Below are 24645 nucleotides of genomic sequence, written 5' to 3' on the forward strand. Positions count from 1 at the left end.
GGGGGCTCCTCGGCTTATGGACTCAACGCAGCCTCCAATTTCTGCTGCTACGTGAGACATTGGTTAAGTGAGTTTTGCCCCATTTTGCGACTTTCCTAGCCACCGTTGTTAAATGAATCACTGCAGCTGATAAGGTAGTAAGCCAGTTGTTAAGGGAATCTGGATTCCTCTCTTGACTTTTGTCATTCTATAGATAAATCTGATTTCCCCCGTTTGCCTCAGCTTCTCAATCTCCTCTTAGAAATAATAATAATAATAATAAAAATTGAATTAAAGCACCAGGGCTATGTGTGGCTTTAATTTCATTCATGTCTTACCAACTAAAGACTAATGTCTGTAATTTATTATTAATGAATCATTACAATATATAATAATATTACAGAACATATTATTAATCTGTTTGGCAATATATTAACATTATGTATTATAATTACTCATAAATTAGCCAACAATGTACTCTAATATACGTACTTTACTATACATGTAGTAAATAATATTATGCATAATAAACCACTCTTCGCGGCTGAAGCCAAACCGCAGAGTTTATCCACTGCAAATTAATAATAAGAAAGATAAATTCAGAAAAGGAGAAGGTGAAGTCAACATTAAAAATGAAAACAAATGGGGGAAAAATAGATAAAATGGGACATTAGCCACAGATTAATCCTGAGGAATGCAAACCCATAACGTATTGGTTACCTAACAGTTCAAAGTTTGCACCGTTGGCTTCCTAATGGCCATCCAGTAGCTACCACACAAAAGCTGGCTACATCCTTGTTTGAAAGACCATGTCAGCTAAAATAAAGTAGGATTTTCAGCAGACCAGCTGGAAAAATTGGGAAAGTATAACAACTTTCTCTTTGTACCTTTTTGATTTTGATCAACGGTTCGGACACTGTCCTTTTCAAGAAGCATAAAAGCATAAAGGTAGAAGGAGACTTTAGAGTCTTGATGTTCTGTACCAGCCTGCTACCGGCCCTGCAGAAAAGGCAGGGACAACCCCTTTTACAAGAAGGCAAGAGGCTGGAATTACGCCTGCCAAATTTATTGCTACAAAAACAAAGGGAACAAGACAAACCAAGAAACAGGAGCTTTAAGAAACAGGAACTATCCGAGCGGTTGCCTTCAGCAAACCAGCCCTCCCCACACATTCCCCTTATATAGAGTTCAGGGCGTGGCTTCTCTCTGCCTCCTTCCGAGGAGCCCCATTGCCTTCCTCTGTTTACTCCTACTTGACTGCCTCCTGCGTCGGGCGTCCTTGAACAGGGCCAGCTGTGGGTCATCTTCATCCACGCTGTCAGGCTCACACAGCTGGGTCTCCATCGTGACCAGGTGGGAGGGGCCTGGCTGAGGGCTCTCATCAGCAAGATCTTCAACCCCCTCAGCAAGGTCTTCAACACCCTCCTCCTCCTCCTCCTCTGAGTCGTCCGACCCAACTGCCGAACCCACAGGCTGACCCTGAATCACAACACTTGATTTCGTAGGAAATCAAAGCACCCATTCTGGAACTTCTTCTCGCTGTTCAGACAACCAATGAATGAATATTCGGAAGCAGCTCAGAACTACCTCCCTATTTCACTGAAGTATGAGAAGAGGAAGGAGGTGTAACACAATCAGATCTGCAAGATTTCTTTCATGATAGCCAATCTCTCAATAGACGTAAGTTCTGGCCCTCCTGTTGAATTTGTTTTCTTGATCTGGCCCACCCAGTGAGGTGGGCACTTGCTGACCGCGACAGCAGAAGGAAATTCCTACCAGTGGAAAACACTGCAGTGTCTTTAAGTGTAAACTCATAGAGGTAGGACTTACATCGCTTCATTTCGTGACCGTTCAAAGTCACAACAGCACTGGATAAAATGACTGAGGACCGTTTTTCTCACTTACGACCTTGATAGTCTGCTCACAATTCAGACGCTTGGCAACCGATTCATACTTATGACCGTTGCCTGACAAGCAAAGTCAATGGGGGAAGCCAGATTCACTTAGCAAACCATGTGACTAACTTATCAACTGCAGTGATTCGCTTAACAACCATGGCTTCTATCTCCAGTCTACAACACAAATCCTTTCCGCAGCTCCAAGAAGGCTCCACACCCATTTGCACCACTCAGATGACCCTGAGGACACAGATAAACCTCCAAGTGGCCTCAACGACTCTCTAAAAGAAGGCAAACGACCAGCGGTCTTCAAGGAGTATAAATCCTTCCATTTCCCCACCATCCAGTCAGAGCGGAAGAAGCTTCTTGGATGAGAAGCGAAACGTCTTCAAAGAAAGACAAGAAAGTCCAGTTGCCACCTGAAAAAGCATTTTTGGGATAAATTCTTTACTTGCTTGTTTATACCATAGAGACGGAAACTTGCTAGACTAAATCTTCACTATTCTCACCCTGGGAGATTCTTGTCTCTCCCTCATCCTTTTTGGAATATGCTTCCTTTTTTCCTCATAAATTATTGCTTTGCTATACTCCATCACAACACCTCCCCCCATCTCTAGGGACCATCCGCCACAGGTATACAAATTCCGTATCCTATAAAATCTCGGAACGCAATCAGGTAGACTAAACTGTATAGACTGGAGTGGACATCAATATCTCTGTCGGGATTGAAAGATTATGGAGTTTAGTTGGATGCTAATAGAGGACAATTAAATAGCCAGACAGCTATTCCCCAGCATATAATCTTAGCTTTTGCTGTACATATCACATCCCTGTTTTAAATTAAGGAAGTGAAACAACAAGGCGATGCTTAACGCCATCACAATTTATTTTTCCGTTTTCATCGACCATCGAACTCTTTAATGGTAGATATATTTTTTTTGAATGAAAGCAATTTACCGGAATGATGAAGGATAATTGAATGGAAGGAAGAGGATGATTGCTTAAAATGCAGCATTTGGGCATTTATTCAGCTTTTTATTATTATTATTATTGATTTGTCTATTTCGATGTTGCAAGATTCAGGGCAGGTTATAGGCACGGATGAAATACCAGTTGGCCTGTTTATCGGAGGTTTAATATACTGCTGTCTGTTTTGCGCTCTTGGGAAAACACGGAACGAAACAAAGGAACGACAACAACAAAAAAAATACACGGCCAGAGAGATGTGCTCGTAGGTGCTGTGCTTTTGAAATCAGAGTCAGGCCGAACAACACTCTAAGGATTTTTTGTGCGGATGTTGAACAGATCTTCCCCAAATCCACCCCTGGTTTATTTATATTTATTTACTCTTCTTTTCTTTTCTCTGCCCCGAAAAGTGTTGCTTCGGCACTGCGTGACATTTCATTGACATAAAACCTTGTTGACAACACAAAGATGCTGGTCAAAGCCGCTCGCAAATCACCCTCTCTTTTTTTTCCCCCCATCCAAAGCACAAAGCGACGACGCAACCTCCGGCAATGCAAAGCATTAACCGAACAACTTTCACCGTGACGCGCGGGGAGAGAATTCGACGGACGGAGAGGAGGGGAAACGAAATAAAAATTCTCTCCCCCATCAACCTCTGCTCTCTTTGCGCCCGGGTTTGCTTCTCTCCCCCTGCCTGCTACGCGCAAAGCCCCCCCCAATCCTTCCAATCAGCAGGTTCAACCGTCAAGCCGGCTGATGGAAGGTCCCTTTGAATTACTGAGTGAGAGATATTCTCCCTGCCACGTCCTGTCCCCTTTAGGCAGCCTGGAGAAGCATTGCAGGGCCGTCCTTACCTTGGGAATTAGCCTGCAAGACCCCTATGCTGTCATCAAACTGCATGGATTTGATGTTGAGCGACGCCAAGATGCATTCCTTGTCCTGCAGCGAAGTATCATCAATATTATTCTGATTGGCTGACAGGATGACGCACATGTCACAAACGTTGATGTTGACAGCCCTTAAATCAGCTCGGCTTAATGGTGTACCCTTCAGCAGAGCAAATGGAGAGGGGGGGGAGAGAGAGGGAGAGAGAGAAGGAAAGAGGAAAGGAACGAAAGAAAGCAAATTAAACACCCAGGACGAGCTTTGGGAAATTATTTAACAAGTATCCCTTCTCTTTTTTTTAATGCTCTGACATTAAGCGGGGTCTAACGGCGTGCCAGGGAATAGACGGGAGTGCTCCCCGTCGGAAAGGGTGATTGGTGCTGATGGCAGCGTTTTAGCATTAAGACTCGATAACTCAGCCAAGCTATTGCTAACAAACAAGGAGCAGGGAGGAGGGCAAACCTCCTGATCCATGCTTGCTACTTACAGCCCAACTCGAGGCCTCTTAGTCTCCTGGGGCAGCAACTGCCCTTTCTGAGCATCCCAAGGGGCAGCTTCAGAGAGGCACTGCAGGGGATGCTGGACTTGTGCCCGTGATATGGAAAAGGGTGAATCCTTTATAGAACCAAACTAACACTATCTACCTGCAGTATCTGTCTGTCTGTCTGTCTCTATCTCTGTCTGTTTGTCTACTGTATCTCTCTCTCTCTATCATCTCTCTCTATCATCTCTCTCTCTCATCTCTCATCTATCAACTGCCTGCCTGCCTGCCTTCCTGTCTGTCTGTCTCTAACTTTTTCTGTCTGTCTACTGTATCTATCTACCATCTATCTATCTATCTATCTATCTATCTATCTATCTATCTATCTATCTATCTATCTATCTATCTATCTATCTTCTGTCTGCCTGCCTGTCTCTATCTTTGTCTGTCTGTTTACTCTATCTATCTATCTATCTATCTATCTATCTATCTATCTATCTATCTATCTATCTATCTATCTATCTATCCATCCATCCATCCATATCTTCACATGAAGGTTCAAGTTGACTACTTTATTTTGTTCTACCTAAAGTACAGGAATCTGCCAAGACTACTTGCCTTCCTTTCAGAACCAATAATGTGTGAGGGAATTTAGGAAGGGTCAGGCTAGTTCCCCACTTGACCCCTCCTCTTTGCCTCCTTGGAGTTACCTCTCTCTCTCTCTACATCCATCCATCCATCCATCCATCCATCCATCCATCCATCCATAGAAAGAGAGATCCCCAAAACAGTACCTGTAGCAAGTTTTATCTTTTTCTAAACCAGGGCTTTTCAACCAGTGGTACAGGTACCACCTGTGGTACATTGGTACCTGGCAGGTGGTACGTGACCATCCCAGAAAAGTGGTAGCGGGGGAGGGGAATGAGCTGAACTGGTGGCAGCACCACACAAGCATACGCGAGAGATGGCTGGAGCTAGGCAACTGGTGGTACTCAGATGTTGCCATATCCTAAAAGTGGTACAATGGGTGAAAAGGTTGGAAAGCCCTGTTCTAAACTATTCCACCACGACATTTGCTTAGACCAAGTTAGATTTTCTTTAGGAGAGAAAAGGACACTAACTTAATAGGTGCCAATGTACGCTCTTTTCTTGGCAGCAAAATTACTAACTGGACCATCTATCAAAACATCACGACACCCTTCTTGGTGTTTATATGCGTTGGAACGTGTTTATAACACCCCAAATTTAAACATCACGAACAGGATGACTTCCCCCAGGCCCTAGTCTGGCGTCCAAATTTGGCATGGATGAGAATTACGAGGAACACTTTCCAGGCCTATTGATGTGACAAAGGGAGAGAGAAGGATGCAATTTCTAATTTGGGATTTTATTTTATTTTTATTTTATTAGATTTATATACTGCCCTTTCCCGAAGGACTCAGGGTGGTTTACAGGGTATTTTAAAATCAAACCAGTACAAAATACAAAAGTTAAAAAACAATTAAAAAAAGATTAAATTATCCCTAAAAATAAAAACCCCAATTAAAAACTCTCAGCCTGGGCCGGACAGCTCAAAGAGCCAGGTCTTCAGGTCCCGGCGGAATGAACGGAGGTCAGGGGCAGTCCTAAGCTCCACGGGCAGCTGGTTCCACAGGGCAGGCGCACCCACTGAGAAGGCCCTCCCCCTGGGTGTTACCCGCCGGCAATCTTTTACCGGCGGCACCCTGAGAAGGCCCTCCCTGTGCGAGCGCACTGGACGAAGGGAATTTGATGCTGGCAGGAGGTGTTCCCTCAAATAACCCGGACCCAAGCCATTCATGGATGGAGGTCTCCTGTTTTGTGTTCCTCAGTTTTATGACAAGTGGGCTAAAGATGACGACTGCTTCAGCTTCAAAGACTAATATGAAACAGACCAGCCAAACATTTAATGATGAATTTCAGTTTTGATGCTATTTGTTTCCTTTTAACCTTTGTTTTGCTTATTTTTGTAAGCTGCCCCTTTACCAGGAAGAAAAAACAAATCTAGAATTCAAAGAAAACATTTACTGGGGACCTAGTGGTGATTTTCTTCCTGGCCTTTTGTAAGGTGAAGGTAAAGGTTACCCCCCGCACATGCGTGCTAGTCGTTTCCGACTCTAGGGGCCGGTGCTCATCTCCGTTTCAAAGCCGAAGAGCTGGACGTCTCCGTGGTCGTGTGGCCGGCATGACTAGACGCCAAAGGCGCACGGAACGCTATTACCTTCCCGCTGTAGTGGTCCCTATTTTTCTACTTGCATTTTTATGTGCTTTCGAACTGCTAGGTTGGCAGAAGCTGGGACGAGTAACAGGCGCTCACTCTGCTACGCGGCACTCGGGATTCGACCCGCCAAACTGCCGACCTTCTGATCGACAAGCTCAGCGTCCTAACCCACTGAGCCACCGCGTCCCTTGGCCTTATGTAAACGGCAACCTATTATGAAATTTGCATTATCATTGGCACCGAGGCATAAACAGTGAGGAATTTGGGGGGTGTGGGGCTCTTAGATCCTGTTCTCATCCGGCGATACAGAAATCCATCTCCTTTTTAATCTGTATTCCCTTAAGAAAGAGAAGATTGGGGAAGAAAGCCAACAGACCAGCTTTTCGCCGATCTGGACAAATGCAGGGAGATCAGGTAAATAGATAAACAATGCAAAATGTTTTCAAAGGTTTCATAGGCATAAATAATACCATACCTAATAAGTGTCATGCTGTCAAGAAAAATCGTAATATCAAAACCGGCTGTATGCAAGTGTTCAATGAGCAACATTGCTAACATATTTGATAGCAGCTGAAATCCACCTTTGACAAGGAACGGAGTGCATCGGCAAATTTCCTCTAATAAGGCCTCTCAGGACTTGGTTTTCATAGCTACAACAAACAGGGAAAGGCCACGTCCTCGAGCTTATCACTAGTCAAGAACAAAACAACGAAACCCCAGATCAAAGGAAGGAAAGAGAGGGAGGGAGAGAGGGAGAGAGATAGGAAGGAAGCAATGAGAGGGAGGGAGGGAGGGATGGAAGTAGGGAGAGAGGGAGGAAGGAAGGAAGGAAGGAAGGAAGGAAGGAAGGAAGGAAGGAGACATAGTGTGTTGGGAAGGAAGTGGGACTGGAAGAAAGCAGTGAGATAGGAAGGAAGGAAGCAGTGAGAGGGAGGGACGGAGGAGAAAGGAAGGAAGGAAAGAAGGAAGGAAGGAGACAGATAGTGAGTAGGGAAGGAAGGAAGGGAAACAAAAAGGAAGGAGGCAGTGAGATAGGAAGGAAGGAAGCAGTGAGAGGGAGGAACCAACAGTGTTAGGAAGGAAGTAAGACAGGAAGGAAGGAAGGAAGAAGTGAGAAGGAGGAAGGAAGGAAAGAAAGGAAAAAGGAAGAACATAGTGAGTTAGGAAGAATGGGAGACAGGGAGGGAGGGAAGAAGGAAGGAAGGAAGGAAGGAAGGAAGGAAGGAAGGAAGGAAGGAAGGAAGGAAGGAAGGAAGGAAGGAAGGAAGGAAGGAAGGATCCGGTCCTTGGACTTACTGGTAAAATTGACAACTTGGGGAAGTTATGCATGGTCTCCCATTCCCTCCTTAAATATTCCAGGGAGCCCACAAACACAATGTGTTTGAGCTCATGGTAGTGGAAATTGCTCGCTCGGAGTGGCATCACAAAATTTCTCAGTCCTATCAGCGCTGATGTCACATCGCCAAATATACAAACCACCACGTGGCCGCTGAGGACTGTCATAGCAGCTTCACTTCGGGTCTGGAAAAAAACAAAAACGAAACAAAACCGGGAAAGGAGTTAGGGTTTGAAATGCCATCTGAATCAAGCATGGCGGTGCATACAGGAGCAGGAGAACACCAGGACATTTTGACCATTTTGCCTCAAAAATATCCAACAGAGCGTTAAATGCTCAAAGCTTAGAAAATAGCATAGAGTTTGGAAAGCAAAGAATATTTGTAGCTGTTAAGTAGAATCCCACATGGTTAGTCTAGAACAGGGGTAGGCCACCTTGGCTCTTTGATGACGTGGACTTCAATACCCAGAATTCCTGAACCAGCCATGTTGACTCAGGAATTCTGGGAGTTGAAGTCCACAAGTCATCAAAGAGCCAGGGTGGCCTACCCCTGGTCTAGAACAGGAGTCTCCAGACTTGGCAACTTTAGAACTTGTGGACTTCAACTCCCAGAAATCCCCAGTCAGCTGGCTGGGGAATTCTGGGAATTGAAGTCCACAAGTCTTAAAGTGGCCAAGTCTGGAGACCTCTGATATAGAAGATATGAGCCAGGTCTTCAAAATGTATAGACTCTTATCACAGTCACATATTCTAACAGACTACCCAGGAATGGGGTAAGAATGCATGGCGTTGCGGTGCCAGAGCATAAATAATGGGTGGACCTTTGATCACACCATTAAAACCACCATACTGATTTTTTTGGACCATCTCCTGTGGAAAACCTCTGAATGACACTCTAAACTGAATTTGAGGATTAGGGGATATTTGGGCAACTAAGATGGTTAAAAGCCTGGAGACACATGAAGAACGGTTGCAGAATTGGGGTTTAGCTAGTCCTCGGTTGCATAAACAAAGTGGCAGAGACAAGATCACGTACCGCCTTATAAAGCCTTAGTCAGGCCACATCTGGAATACTGCATCCAGTTTTGGTCACCGCATTACAAAAAAAAAAATATGCTGAGACTTTTGGAAAAAGTGCAGAGAAGAGCAACTAAGAGGATTAAAGGCCTGGAGACAAACTCATATGAAGAACGGTTGCCGAATTTGGGCTTGGCCAGTCTAGAGAAAAGAAGAAATAGGGGAGACATAATAGCAGTTTTCCAGTATCTCAGGGGCTGCCACAAAGAAGAGGGGGTCAAATTAAAGAGCCTTGGTGGAGCAGTGGGCTAATGCCTCCTTAAGTAACACCAGCTGCCTGCAATTAGTGCAGGTTCGAGTCCCACCAGGCTCAAGGTTGACTCAGCCTTCCATCCTTCCAAGGTAGGTAAAATGAGGACCCAGATTGTTGGGGGCAATTAAGCTGACTTTGTAATAATGCCGCTTTGGGGGGGGCGAAAGCCCTAATAAGCAGGCATATACATAGAATGAAGGCTACTGCTAAGCTTGTAAGCCGCCCTGAGTCTTCGGAGAAGGGCGGGATATAAATGGAATTAAAATAAATAAAAAATGAATAAAATAAATTATTCTCCAAAGCACCAGAAGGCAAGAGAAGAAACAATGGATGGAAACTGACCAAAGAGAGAAGCAACCTGGAAATAAGGAAAAATTAACCAGTGGAATATCTTGTCCCCAGAAATCGTGGATGCTTCATCACTGGAGGTTTTTAAGAAGAGACTGGACAGCCATTTGTCTGAAATGGTATAGGTTTTCCTGCTTGAGCAGGGGGCTGGACTAGATGACCTCCAAGGTCCCTTCCAGCTCTATTCTGATTGATCGACTGGACAGGGGGATCATTTATGAGAAAAATCTCCTGATAGAAGGGAAACGCTCAAGTCAGCTTGTAGTATTATAACTCTGGTGGAATTATTTTCAGGCCGACGTGTGTTAGGAAACCCCTTCAAGGTTTATGAAGTTAAAAACTTCGGCTGAGCTAACCAAATCTTGCCAATCTGAATCCCCTTACTAAAGTCAAATTTCTTTTGGAAAGACTATTGATTGGAACAAACAATGAGCTTTTGGGTTTTTGGCACTCGTAATCAGAAGCACTCAGGCACTTCTGGGTTGAAAGGATTAGTCAGTGACGTCACCGTTGCCCGGGGGTGGGGGTGGGGGGATGCCCATTTGGGGGTTCCTTTCACGTCCCCAGCAGGAGCTGGAGTGAAGGACGAGAACTCAACCCTGCCCTGCAGCAGCTCTGGGTCTCAAACGTGGGCTTCCTGAGCCACTGTCTTCCTACTAGGAGATTAAAGGAATGCAATTAAGGCGGAGAGCCACTACTTCTCTGTTTAAGAGAGGTGAAGCTGATAGGATCCAACAGCCATCGTTTGCAATTTGCAGACCTGGTGTTACAAAATCGCCTTAAGGAGGCAGGTTGCTTATAAAGGTAAAGGTTCCCCCGCACATGCGTGCTAGCCGTTTCCGACTCTAGGGGCCGGTGCTCATCTCCGTTTCAAAGCCGAAGAGCCAGCGCTTGTCCGAGGACGTCTCCGTGGTCATGTGGCCGGCATGACTAGACGCCAAAGGCGCACAGAACGCTGTGACCTTCCCACCGTAGTGGTCCCTATTTTTCTACTTGCATTTTTTTTACGTGCTTTCGAACTGCCTGGTTGGCAGAAGCTGGGACGAGTAACAGGCGCTCACTCTGCTACGCGGCACTCGGGATTCGACCCGCCAAACTGCCGACCTTCTGATCGACAAGCTCAGCATCCTAACCCACTGAGCCACCGCGTCCTTTAGGTTGCTTATAGAAATGCTTAAAAATGTGAATATTCCAAGTGCAGTTTGCATATTTTGCCATGAAGTCCTTCCTTCCTCCCTCCCTCCCTCCCTCCTTCTTCCTTCTTTCCTTCCTTCCTCCCTCTTCCTTCCTTCCTTCAATAAAAATAATAATGATGATGATGATGATGATTGAAGGGACCTTGGAGGTCTTCTAGTCAACCCCCTGTTCAAGCAGGAAACCCTGAACCATTTCAGACAAATGGCTGTCCAGTCTCTTCTTAAAAACCTCCAGTGTTGGAGCATTCACCGCTTCTTTCCTTCCTTCCCTCTCTTTCTATATATGTCTCTCTCTCTCTCTCTCTCTCTCTCTGTGTGTGTGTGTGTGTGTGTGTGTGTGTGTGTGTGTGTGTGTACACAAACACACTGCACACACAAGCACCCACACAGTGGCAAATCTAGTAAACGGATCTTCAATCATAAGCAGACAAAAAGGGTTCTTCTAATGTCACTTTTTTTTTAACCGTGCAAACTTCGTGAAGTGGAACATTAAGGTCATTAAGCGTCATCTCTGTTTAAAATATACTTAAAATATTCTAGCTGACATCTGTCGCCCTCGGTTATTTAACAACGTATGGAAAACGTGTCCCCAGTGGGCTAATGAACACTGTGGCATGCATATCAATTTGAACCATTTTGAATCACATTCTTAACAATTTACTCAGTGGAACCGGCTGGTTTATTGATCGCTTAAATGCCAATACTGCAATTCCAGACAATGTCATGGTTATTATACAAAGTCCCCTGAGAAAGGGAGGAACAAGGTTCTGCCATATGATTGTTAGACTAAACCAGAGCTGTCAGTGTTGTGTTACTCAGCGGTGCAGGGAAATCTCGACAAATCAACCTCTGAAACAAAATCCACACACACACAGACACACAGACACACACACACACACTAAATAAAGGCAAAGTCCAACGGGATTCGGTGTCACACACACAGCCGCAGCGTTAGCTGTGACATGTGGCGTTGTTTGTGCGCCGCAAACTTTCCCCAGACCTAACGAAGAAAGAAGTAACGAGGTAATTAGATTAGATTAGTCGAGTCAGCTTGACGGCTGTCCCCAACCCAAAGAGAATTCTCCGAAACCCAACGCAAAACCTTTTACACTTCAGAGAAACCTTGCTCTGGATGGCATCTTTGGATAAACGCGAAGTAAAAATAGCTCTCAATCACTGGATAATTAAAGCAAAAAGAGAGAGATAGGTCGCTACTGTACAGCACATTAAAACGTAATTTGAACCCAAAAAAAGGGGATAGAACGCAAGACAAAAATGCTAGGGTTTTGTTTTTTTTGTTGGAAGCACCATGTTCTCTGGCCCTACCTAGATTGGCCTTGAAAAAGGTGGGAAAATTAAGGGTTGGTTTTTGGTTTTTTTTTAGCAGAAATATTTAATGCTAGGACAAGTGCAAAGAGAAGATAAACAAATGGGAGAGACCTTTTTTTTTAAGCTTTCCACACAACCTCGAAAATAGATGCCGCATGTTAACAGTCATAGGAATGTTGATGAAAGGATTCATTGAAGAATGAGAGGTTTTTATTTTGGCTTGTGTAGAAAGAAGAGGGGGTCAAGCTGTTCTCCAAACCTCCTGAAGGCAGGACAAGAAGCAACGGGTGGAAACTAATCAAGGAGAGAAGCAACCTAGAACTAAGGAAGAATTTGCTGGCAATTAGAACAATTAACCAGCAGTGGCGTAGCGTGGGGGGTGCAGGGGGGGCGGGCCGCACCGGGCGCAACATCTGGGGGGGGCACGCTCGCACTGAGCTGCTCAGGGAGCCCCAAGGGCTGCACAGAGTCGGCTTGGCTCCGCTCTCGAGCTGCTCTTTCTTGCAAAGCGAAATGAGTCCGGCAGGTGAGATGGGCGGCCACATAAACTGAATAAAATAAATAGAAGCGCCCAACTCTCCGCCCAGGCTCAGGCCAACCGCAAGCGCCCCGCAGGCGCCCCGGCAGGCTTGGCCGAGCGAAGACGGACCCGCCGGCCGGCTGGCCTAGCTTCGTGCGCATGCGTGGCTTTATTTAGCGGGGCTCACGTGCGAGCTTGAATGCAGCGGCTCTTGCAGGTCGGAGCCCCGCCCAGCCGCCCTCGAGAGGGACCCGGAAGCATCCCGCATGCGCGCGACTCTTCTTGGAAAGTCTACGCCGCTGCGGGGCGCGTCTTTTCGGCGGTGCCATGACGTCACCGGGTTAGGGGGCGCAAATTGCCCCGGGTGCTGACAACCCACGCTACGCCACTGTTAACCAGGGGAACAACCTGCCTCCAGAGGTGGTGAATGCTCCAACACTGGAGGTTTTTAAGAAGAGACTGGACAGCCATCTGTCTGAAATGGTATAGGGTTTCCTGCCTGAGCAGGGGGTTGGACTAGATGACCTCCAAGGTCCCTTTCAACTCTGTTATTCTGAATCTTGAAAAAAAGTCAGACTGCTTTGCTGAAACTACAAGGAACCAGTTGATGGTTCGAAAGAACCTATAAATGAATGAATGAATGAATGAATGAATGAATGAATGAATGAATGAATGAATGAATGCATATATGGACACACAGAGAGACACACACACATTCTATAAACATTTTTTTTTGTTCTGAGGAACATTTTTGGCTGGAAAGTCACAGCTTTTGGAAAATCAGCTGCTACTTCTAAGCTTCCTACATTTTTATGTCCTGATTCATGTACTTGTGGTTACTATGCCGAATTTATGATCCTCTCCCTGTGGACCTCTCTGATTGAATACTTCCACATTTTGGACAGAGAGGACCGCTGGTTTGAAAGAGGGGTCAAAGAAGCCATCTGTGTCAAAATCGAACAGCCCTGTCTCAACAGAGGGGGAGGGATACAACATCATCCATCTCCAGTCTACAACACAAGTCCTTTCAGCAGCTCCAAGGAGGCTCCACACCCATTTGCACCACTCAGGTGACTCTGAGGACACAGATGAACCTCCAAGTGACCTCAATGACTCTCTAAAATAATAAAAACGACCAGCTGACTGCAAGGAGTAGAAATCCTTCCGTTCCCCACCAAGAAGCTTCTTGGATGAGAAGCGAAACGTCTTCTAAAGAAAAACAAGAAAGTCCAGTTGCCTCCAGAAAAAGTTCCTTTGGCACAGTAGCACAAAGCACATGCACACACATCTCTGGTGATAACACAAGACTTCTGACAGCAATAAAGGGTTAATATTGGTCAAGGGTATCCGCTCACTCATATATCACGTTCTAAATGCTCGTGTTGAGTGGGGCTTTAATGATTTGAAAGCTGCTCCATCACAGCGATAGGGTAGTTAAGAGCGCATTAATTGCAAGTGACATATATGGAGAAATTAATGATCCTGTGAATTTATCCTCGGACAAATGACGGGGATGCAGGCATTCATCAAGAAACCAAACGGCACCATTGAATAGTTTCTAACTATCAGTTTGGCCCTTCAGGGTTAATTAGTTTGGATACAGTTGTGTGATATTGTACACTTGGAATACTCTGTACAGTTCTGGTCACCACGATACAGAAAAGACACGGGGACCCTAGGAAGTATGAAAAGAAGAACGACGGAAAGGAATCTGATCAGCTGTATTGGATAGTAATAAAATTTCAAGTTGCAAAAAGGGGAAAAAAATCATGTTCTTCAAGTATTTATGTGGAGGCTTGCTTGGGAGAAACTGTAAGCCTGACTAACAAGAGATGCGAGGGCTACATCTCACACATAATACGAGTATCCTAGGTTCTGTACCAGAGACAGGCAAGGTATCTTAAAAGGCTGACCTCTAAATTTGGGCCTGGCCATCCATAAGTCCATATCCATAATCTCAGAGGGATAGCATCAAGATCACACAATAAAAATTGATAATACCACTTTATTCCGCACTAGACACACCCGCTTCTGCTCACCATGACAGAGAAAAGTTGCTGAAACTCTAGGTGTGCAGAGAAGAGCAACAAGGGGCCTGGGTGCTAAATCAAATGATGGAGCAAGGTGTGTCTACCAGGGGGTAGGCAACCTTGGCTCTTTTATGACTCGTGGACTTCAACTCCCAGAATTCCTGAGCCAGCATGGCTCAGCTTGGAAACCTCTCCCTTTCCCCTCAGAGTGGCTGGCTCAGGAATTCTGGGAGTTGAAGTCCACAAGTCATAAAGCGGCCTAGGCCTAGGCGAGGGGTAGGCAACCTTGGCTCTTTTATGACTCGTGGACTTCAACTCCCAGAATTCCTGAGCCAGCATGGCTCAGCTTGGAAACCCCTCCCTTTCCCCTCAGAGTGGCTGGCTCAGGAATTCTGGGAGTTGAAGTCCACGAGTCATAAAGCGGCCTAGGCCTAGGCCAGGGGCAGGCAACCTTGGCTCTTTTATGACTCGTGGACTTCAACTCCCAGAATTCCTGAGCCAGCATGGCTCAGCTTGGAAACCCCTCCCTTTCCCCTCAGAGTGGCTGGCTCAGGAATTCTGGGAGTTGAAGTCCACGAGTCATAAAAGAGCCAAGGTTGCCTACCCCTGGCCAGCCTATCAAAGAGAAGGGTTAGAGGGTCTGTGTGTGTGATAACTGTCTTCTAGTAATTGAGGGGCTGTCACAGAGAGGAGGAGACTGAAGTATTCTCCAGAGAGCAGGACAAGAAGTAAGGGGTGGAAGCTTGTTACAAAGATCCAACTCAGAAGTAAAGAGACATTTTATGACAGTGAGGACAATTAAGCAACGGGATCGTCTGCCTCTTGGAATTGTGAGTGCTCCATGGTGGGAGATTTCCAAAATTAGACTGGACAACCAATTTGCCAAGAATCCCAAAGGAGCTTTTTTTTTCTTTTCAGGAGGCAACTGGACTTCCTTGTTTTTTCTTTGAAGACGTTTTGCTTCTCTTCCAAAGGGGCTTCTCTTCAGCTCTGACTGGATGGTGGGGAATAGAAAGATTTGCAGAAGTATCAATCCTTCCATTGGCCACCATCCGCTCAGAACTGAAGAAGCTTCTGGGATGACAAGCGAAACGTCTTCAAAGAAAAACAAGAACGTCCAGTTGCCTCGTGGAAAGGGAAAAAAAGCATCTTTGGGACAATTATAACCTGGATGACTGAGAATCTCCATAGACATTTGCCTGGAATCTCCTGCTTTGGACCAAGGGTGGACTAGAAGACCTCTGAGGTCCCTCTCAGGCCTATGATTTATGCTCTATGTTCTACGGTTACTTACAAATCAGGGTTGTTTATTTATTTATTTATTTAATTAAATTTTTATACCGCCCTATTCCCGAAGGACTCAGGGCGGTTTACAGGGCAACATAAAATATGGTATAAAAATAGTATAAATTAAAATAGATTAAATTACATAAGCCCAACAATTAAAACAATATTAAAGCTAAAACCCCTTCAGTCCAGGCCTGATAGATCCCCTGTTAAACCTGAAAGCAGAAGCTGAAAATCAGCTCTCACTCTTCCAGGGGAATGGATAATCACGAAAATCATGCCTATAGCAAAGGCACGTGGAATCTGCGTGGGACTGTCCACTGTCCTACTGGTTTCATTCAATTGTCGAAAATCTGTTGCTTTTGCAAAAAAAAGAAAAAAAGAAAAAAGTCTGAATTCAACCCATTGGCATCAGATTAGCTAGTTCGAATCACCTGTCAAATTTGTTTCGGAGAGTTAGCTCAATGAGTCGGTCAAATTGCCACCGAATCCCTGAAACTACCGTCCACACAGCTTTTTTGTAGACACTAAACACAGAAGAGTGAACCTTAATGAGTCTCACACTCGTTAAAACCCTGGACAATCATGAAAATGGCCAGAAAGTCACAGGAAGTGTAATAATCGGCAGCTTTCTCACTGGTGTGGATTCTTTGCACGCTGAACTAGTCCTGTTCAAAGTCAGGAACACAAAAGAGTCCGGAGGAAATTTAATATAACTCAATCTGACCATACAGCATGAAATCGCCATGCTTCCTTTTCTTCCGATACTCACCAAAATAACCTTGTCAATCTCCTTTGCTGGACACCAATGAAACATTCCCGTGGAGTCATATTTTTTGACGTTGCAGTCCATGTTGTCAACTTGTTCGTTGCCGGGGATTAATAAAGGATCGTGTCTGAGCAAGAAAACAAACACGGCGGGATTAATATCAGCCAAAATCATCGCAACAAGAAAAGCATCAACTATGCTTTGCCATACCCACATTCAAGAAACGAGGAAAATGTAGGATAAGTTTGCAGTGTCACTTGCTTGTTTTGACGGACAGGAACAATTGTAGCTGGTTTTCTTTCATCTTAAAATACATATCCCTTCCCCCCAATTAAATACCACAAGAGCTTATATTAATATATTCAATAAAAAAGTAAAGGTAAAGGTTCCCCCGCACATGCGTGCTAGTCGTTTCCGACTCTAGGGGCCGGTGCTCATCTCCGTTTCAAAGCCGAAGAGCCAGCGCTTGTCCGAGGACGTCTCCATGGTCATGTGGACGGCATGACTAGACGCCAAAGGCACATGGAACGCTGTTCCCTTCCCACCATAGCGGTCCCTATTTTTCTACTTGCATTTTTACGTGCTTTCGAACTGCTAGGTTGGCAGAAGCTGGGACGAGTAACAGGCGCTCACTCTGTTATGCGGCACTCGGGATTCGACCCGCCAAACTGCTGACCTTCTGATCGACAAGCTCAGCGTCCTAACCCACTAAGCCAACGCATCTGCCCCAATATATTCAATGGAGGGAAAGAATTAAAAAAAACAACACCCCATCCTGATCAATCAGCATAAGGGGGGGGGAAGAGGGAGGAAGTCAACTGCCTGCTTTGTGACTCTTTTGAAATTTTAATAGACCGTGTGTTAAATATTTTAAAATTTCTCTAATCAGATTTTGGATTCTCAACTTGAAGCTTTCAATTACATCATTTATAGCAAATTGATTACCAAGAGCCATATCCAGAATGCATGATTTTTCAGGGATGTTTTGAGCAACTAAGAGGATTAAAGGCCTGGAGACCAAAACATATGAAGAAAAGTTACAGGATTTGGGTTTAGCCAGTCTGGAGAAAAGAAGGACTAGGGGGGGACATGATAGCAGCATTCCAATATTTGAAGGGCTGCCACAAAGAAGAGGGGGTTAACTTATTTTCCAAAACACCAGAAGGCAGGACAAGAAGCAACAGATGGAAACTAATCAAGGAGAGAAGCAACCTGGAATTAAGGAGAAACTTCCTAACAGGGAGGACAATTAACCAGAGGAACAGAAGTTGCCTCCAGAAGTTGTGGGTGCTCCAACACTGGAGGTTTTCAAGAAGAGACTGGACAGCCATTTGTCTGAAATGTTATGAGGTCTTCTGTTTGAGCAGGGGGTTGGACTAGAAGACCTCCAAGGTCCCTTCCAGCTCTGATTGATTGATTGATTGATTGATTGATTATTAAATGCAACAAATCTAGTCAAGGCCCAGGGCAAACTGAATGCAAACCCTGAAAGGAAAGACAATGCTGGCTTTCAATGCATCACAACATCCTCAGGTTTGTACAAAGAGATAAACTAGAAAGCAATGTGTTTTAGAGAATCAGCCAAGAGACTCCATCTATAACTCCAAATATATTCACAGCTCTTCTGTACTTCTTCTAGCCCAAATTATGTCCACCAAAGTTCAGGCACAGAAGGGTTGAAAATGTCCTGAGTTTTTTGGAGCAGATCGCGCCGCTTATGATCAAGAAAACTCAAGAGCCACACTAAATGCTGCGCAATAAGTCATAGCAAGACTGCCTCAAGCAAAATGCACCAATTCCATTTTCCAGCAAGCTTGCCGTAGGAGAGCTCGTATTATATTTTAAAGAGCAACAGTCAACTTTGCAGCCCTTTTAAAATTCCCTCAATAAATTCAACCGGCAATTTTTTAAGTTGAGAAACCAGAATGGGAAGAGAGAGAGAGAGAGAGAGAGAGAGAGAGAGAGAGAGAGAGAAAATCAAGATGAAAAGTTCCCCAAAAGTAAATCCGTTTTCTTAGCTCATTCCATGCAATCCTTGACTTACAACTACAATTTGAGCCCAAAATTTCTGTGGCTAAGTGAGACATTTGTTAAGTGAGTTTTGCCCCCCTTTTATGACTGCTCTCGCTCTGGTTGTTAAGCGAGTCACAGCTTGATCTTTGTATAGTCTGTGTATAGTCTTTGTATAGATCTTTGTATAGTCTGCAAAGAACGGAATATGAATATATCTATTTACACACACACACACACACACACACACCCAAGCACACACACAGTGGGATAACTCTTGTCCCCATAGCGACTTGTCCCACAGTGAATAGGCCGTGGCGAATTGTCCCATCACAAGTTGGCAGCAGAGAGTCAGCCGTAGGAAGTTGGCCATGACGAATTGGCCGTGTTGAGTTGCCCTAGACCTCTTTGGAGGACCATTCTTGCATCCAGGTCTGAATTCGATTCATGTGGAACCATCCCCTTTTTGCCCCCCAGCTGGTCCGCAAAACCAGAGAAATTGGGGAACTCTTCTGTAGAAGGCTTCTTTCTCCTCCATGTGGGTTGACTCAACCAGAGTCAACTCACATTGAAACTTTCTCAAATTACGCTTACTGGGGCCTGCCTATGGAGTCGCGTGTTGGATGTACACGGCCTCCTCTTTGTTCTGTCAAGAGGTTTACAAGTTTCTTTGTGATCCACACCCCTTATCATCACATCAAGCCGATAACATCTTCTTTGAGAGAAATGTGTGTGGTGAGGTGATGGAGGCTGCAACGCTTCGTCTTTTGATGCGCTCCTTGCAACGGAGGGACGAAGGACCGTTCTGTCTGGTTTCCTTCCGGATCCGATGGGGAACTTCGCCTGCCTTTCCTACTGCCGCTTCCAACTTGCCCTAACAAATTGTGGCAATTAGCATGCGGTTAGTGTTACAATGCGGGCAGCCAGAGCAGGTGGTGCTAATAATTGAGAAAGCGTTTAGAGTTTTTAACACCCTGGCTGAATATTTCATAATCCGAGGCATGCTTCCTCGTCTACTCAGTGGGCCTCTGTCACTTCCATCTTCTCCGACTCCTGTGATTGGCGCTCGAAAGCTCCACCAAGCCCAGACTGACAGTTTGTCATGGGCAATGTCCTCTTTGCCGGGGCTGGCTGCAAAGATTGTCAGGCCGCTGTGATGGAATGCAGCAAATGTTTTCTGACTAATACACCCACCTTTGTCATCTAGCATTAGCTGTTCCTGCGGTCCTCTCCACTCAGCACCAAGGGCAATAAGTTGGAGAATCTCTCTCTCTCTCTCTCTCTCTCTCTCTCTTTCTCTCTCTCTCTCTCTCTCTCTCTCTCTCTCTCTCTCTCTCTCTCTCTCTCTCTCTCTCTCTCTCTCTCTCTCTCTCTCGTGCATTTTAATAATATTTTCTGGCTGATCACTACGTTTACAAGAGTAACCAGCAATGAAATTTCCACGTTTCCAGCAGATTTGCAGAAGCAATTTGTCAAATTAAAAGGACAAGGCCACAGAGGGACCTTCAGCTTAGCTAGTCACACTTAGCAGCTTACAACAGAGAGAGGAGCCTTCCATAAATATTAAGCCGGTCCTAATTTGACATTTATCTCCTTTAGCGCACTTTTGTGGTGGTGGGGGGGTTGGATCCATGTTTCAAATTTAGGAATGCAAACAAATTCAGTATGCTTCACCTCACTCCCGCCTTGTAAGTTTTTTATTTTTCCAAAAATGTATATGGCATGTCCACACTGTTTTCATAGGAATGTGGACATTTCAGGAAATGGTCTGTTTTTCACCCCACTTTTACACTAAACTTGATTTTTGCAGGGTATTTTCATTTTGTACGCCATTCTACTGCATCGTGTCCCAAAGGTGCTTTTCCAAGAGGCAACTGGACGTTTTTCTTTTGAAAATGTTTTGCTTCTCATCCCAGAAGCTTCCTCCGCTCTGACCGGATGGTGGGGAAATGGAAGGATTTATACTCCTTTGCAGACAGCTGGTCATCTGCATCCTTTTAGAGGGTCGTTAAGGCCACTTGGAGGTTTGCCTGTGTCCTCGGGGTCATCTGAGCGGTGCAAATGGGCGTGGAGCCTTCTTAAAAGTGTTGAAAGGATTTGTGTTGTAGACTGGAGAGAGATGGTGTTTTATCCCTTCCCCCTCTGTTGAAGGAGGGATGTTCAAGATGTCTTCTTTGATCCCTCTTTTAAAAAGAGGCTATCTCTGTCAAAACTGAACAGCCGTCTCTCAACAGAGGGGGAAGGATACGACATCATCTATCCCCAGTCTGCAACACAGTCCTTTCAGCCCTCTGTTTGCGTGAGTGGAGCTTTGTGTGTGAGCGCAAGTGGCCTCCGCTTGCATGGATGGAGCTTCATGCGTACGCACTTGCCCATCTCTCCTAAAGGTAAAGGTAAAGGTTCCCCCGCACATGCATGCTAGTCGTTTCCGACTCTAGGGGCCGGTGCTCATCTCCGTTTCAAAGCCGAAGAGCCAGCGCTTGTCCGAGGACGTCTCCGTGGTCATGTGGCCGGCATGACTAGACGCCAAAGGCGCACGGAACGCTGTTACCTTCCCACCGGAGTGGTCCCTATTTTTCTACTTGCATTTTTACGTGCTTTCGAACTGCTAGGTTGGCAGAAGCTGGGATGAGTAACAGGCGCTCACTCAGTTACGCAGCACTCGGGATTCGACCTGCCAAACTGCCGACCTTCTGATCGACAAGCTCAGCGTCCTAACCCACTGAGCCACCACGTCCCTTTTCCATCTCTCCTACAGCCCAGTTTTGAACAAGCGGCAGCCCAGGGGTTGGGGACCGCTGGTCTAAGCTTGCCAATATGATATGCTTCTTCCCACTTTTGTTTTCAATTAATTATAACGTGTTGCTATGTTTAGATTTTAAACTTGACTCAACTGAAGTTGATTGTTATAAACCAGCTTTAGAGTTGACTTGTCTCAATATGTACGCGTGAGGATTGTCACAACCTTTCCAGGTAGTTTATTGAAAAACAGAAGAATAAGAGAAAGAGAGAGTTGGAAGGGACCTCGGAGGTCTTCTAGTGGAAGCCCCTGCTCGGGCAAGAAACCCTATACCACTTCTGACAAGAGGTTTCTTAGAACCCACAACTTCCAAAGCAAGCCATTCCATTGATTAATTGTTCTCACTGTCGGGAAATTTCTCCTTAATTCCAGGTTGATTCTCTCCTTGATTCCACCCATCGTTTCTTGTCCTGACTTCTGGTGCTTTGGAAAATAAGTTGACCCCCCCCCCTCTTTTACATTTAGGCAGGAAAAATCAAAGGTACAAGGACAGATTGGGCGAGACCTGGCTCATAAAACAGTAACTGTGAGAGGGACCTTGGAGTCCTAGTGGACAATCGCTTGACCATGAGCCAGAAGTGTGCAGCAGCTACCAAAAAAGCTAATACAATCCTGGGCTGTATAAACAGAGGCATAGGATCAAGATCACGCAAAGTATTAGCACCGCTTTATAAAACCCTAGTGAGGCCACACCTGGAATACGGCATCATTTTTAGGTAAACATTTTTTATGGTGACCCACGCTTGCTTTTGAGGGCCCGTTGTGGAAGATGTGATCTGGAATCCTTTGACTGGGGTGGTATGAGGTCTCCTGCCTTGAGCAAGAGGTTGAATTTCTTTTAATGAAGAGAAGGACCAGGGTTGACATGATAGCAGCCTTCCAATATCTCAGGGGCTGCCCCAAAGAAGAGGGAGTCAAGCTATTCTCCAAAGCCCCTGAAGGCAGGAGAAGAAGCAACAGATGGAAACCAACCAAGGAGAGAAGCAACCTGGAATTAAGGAGAAACTTCCCAACAGAGAGAGGACAATTAACCAGTGGAACAGAAGTTGCCTTCAGAAGTTGTGAATGCTCCAACACTGGAGGTTTTTAAGAAGAGATTGGACTGCCACTTGTCTGAAATGGTGTAGGGTCTCCTGCTTGAGCAGGGGGTTGGACTAGAAGACCTCCAAGGTCCCTTCCAACTCTGTTATTCTGTATTCTGACCTCCGAGGTCCGTCCCTCTATGATTCTGCGGTTGAATCTTGTGGCCATGGTCTCCTACGGACCGAAGGGAGGAGAGAAAGGCTTGGGGTTGGAACACAAACCTTAGTCCAGCAGATGAACAAAGGAGGGAAACAAAACAGGCCCAGGTTTGCTAAACTCCTCACTCATTGTCCAAGCGAGGTTTAGCAGTTCTGACGGGTTACTGAGCAGACAGCTCAAGACTGAGATGAGTTATCTCCCCGAGTCCCTCTTCAGCAAGCAATGAAAGCAAGGCTCCACTTTGAAAATCCTTTCCCCGTCATGCAAACTGACACAGGCCTGCTTTTCAAAAACCCACAGCCAATCTGTTGATCATTACTTATTTACAAAGGCCTCCAGGCAGAAAGTCCTGTAAAAACCATACTTGAGACGATATACACACTAGCTGTTTCGGCTTGTGGAAGTGGGGGGGGGGGTGTTTTGCGGGAAGTTCCCCCCAAGGCTCCCTCCAACCATCACTTTCCATTGCACACAAAATGTACCGTGTAACACTAAAGTATTTAATATATATGGTATAATATATCTACGGGAAAGGCATCTGCGTAGAAGCGTGTTAGCCCGTATTTGGTAATTTGATGTTTTGCTGAAGGCGATGACTTGAAAAAGCCTCTACCTTGCATTGAGGACCTGTCATCTTGGTACCCATGAGCCAGTAGAATAAAGAAGCACCCTAAAGCAGCAAAAAAATTGACACAGCTTTGAAGCACATGAAAACAGTAGAACTCCCCCAGAATTATTATGGCTCCAGATCAAAGAAATGAGGCGTACTTTACATAGCAAATAGGGACACAAACACTTCGCTCCAAACGATACCAGGTCGTCTGTCTTCTCTGTCTTTCTTTTTTTCTTGATCCTTCTTCTTCTTCTTCTTCTTCTTTTATTTCAGGTTTATATCCCTATATTTACCAGATAACAGAAGGACTGGGGGAAAATTTCTTTCTCTCTCTCTCTCTCTGTCCAATTTCTACACGAGCAGAAATTAACGGAGAGCAGCTACATGGAAGTTAAAGGATGCAAGGATATATATTTGAGTGACTTACACAAAGCAGCAACCGTTGTTCAACAGAAAGAGAGCAGAAAGATGCAAAACCCTGTTTCCAATCTCTCTTTTCCTGCCCTTCCGGTCAAAATTCGAAATGAAAATCGGTGTATTTGAGGAAAGACAACTGTAGATTTCAGGGGACATCATCAGTTCCTTGAACCAAGCAGGAAACAGCGTTGTGTCTGAATCTCCATATATTGTCTGCTTTTAATCTCCCCTTTTTTTCTTTTCTTTTTTTTTTGGTTTGCCTTTTTTTTTTGAAACCACAAAATTGTAAGGCGCAGGAGAGTAAGAAACCTGGATCTCGTTTTATGCCCCGTACTGGTAAAAGTGCCAGAATTGGGAGAGGTAAGTCATCCGCCAGGAATTCAGGCTTTAAAATCCCAAGTATAAGGACACCCTGATTTTACAAACAGACGTTTTTGTCCCAAAGACAATTCAGGATCAATACTGAGGAAGTTTGAAAAGAGGAACAAAAAGTAAACACTGGTTCTGTATAACCTGTTTACAAGCTCATCTTAGAAATTCTTATGGGGAGTTTCGGCTCTTAAGACTTCCATCCTAGCGGAAACACTGGTGGGCACCAAGTGTTCCGAACACCGTAACAACGCCTTAACAACACCAACAACAACGCCTTTTGTAATGAATGCTATTTTTTTTTTTTTAGCCCCAGGACAACGACGTTAGTTTTCAACTTTGCTTCGGAAAGCGCCCAGATTCATTATCCCATCCGCCCCTCCCTCCCTCCCTCCCCATTCTCTTCTTGATTTTTTTTTTATTTTTTTCCAAATCAATTAGAGGAAATTTGATTTCGGTCGACAGGATCAAAAGGGAAGGTAATATTCAGGTTCATTTCTGATTGCGGGGATACGTCTCACGCACGGTTTTAAGTACAGAAAACAGCACTCGGGAGGGATTTGGAGAGAAAAAAAGAGAGAATTGCCCAAGGCAAACTCAC

At 45.1% G+C, this 24645-nt stretch overlaps 1 protein-coding gene across 3 annotated transcripts in view; it reads right to left on the reverse strand.

Moving 5' to 3' along the window:
- LOC308669163 (calcium-activated potassium channel subunit alpha-1) overlaps positions 1–24645 on the reverse strand; it is a 463457-nt gene that overhangs the window by 69215 nt on the left and 369597 nt on the right. For all 3 annotated transcript variants that reach the window (XM_081329724.1, XM_081329723.1, XM_081329725.1), the window contains exons 20-22: positions 16597–16720; positions 7745–7969; positions 3698–3890 (exon numbers count right to left, since the gene is read on the reverse strand). In XM_081329724.1, the coding sequence (XP_081185850.1) occupies positions 3698–3890; positions 7745–7969; positions 16597–16720 (542 nt within the window). The remainder of the gene's footprint in view (positions 1–3697; positions 3891–7744; positions 7970–16596; positions 16721–24645) is intronic.

Source organism: Vipera berus (genome assembly GCF_964194415.1).
Source record: "Vipera berus genome assembly, chromosome: 5".
NCBI classification, from domain to species: Eukaryota; Metazoa; Chordata; class Lepidosauria; order Squamata; family Viperidae; genus Vipera; species Vipera berus.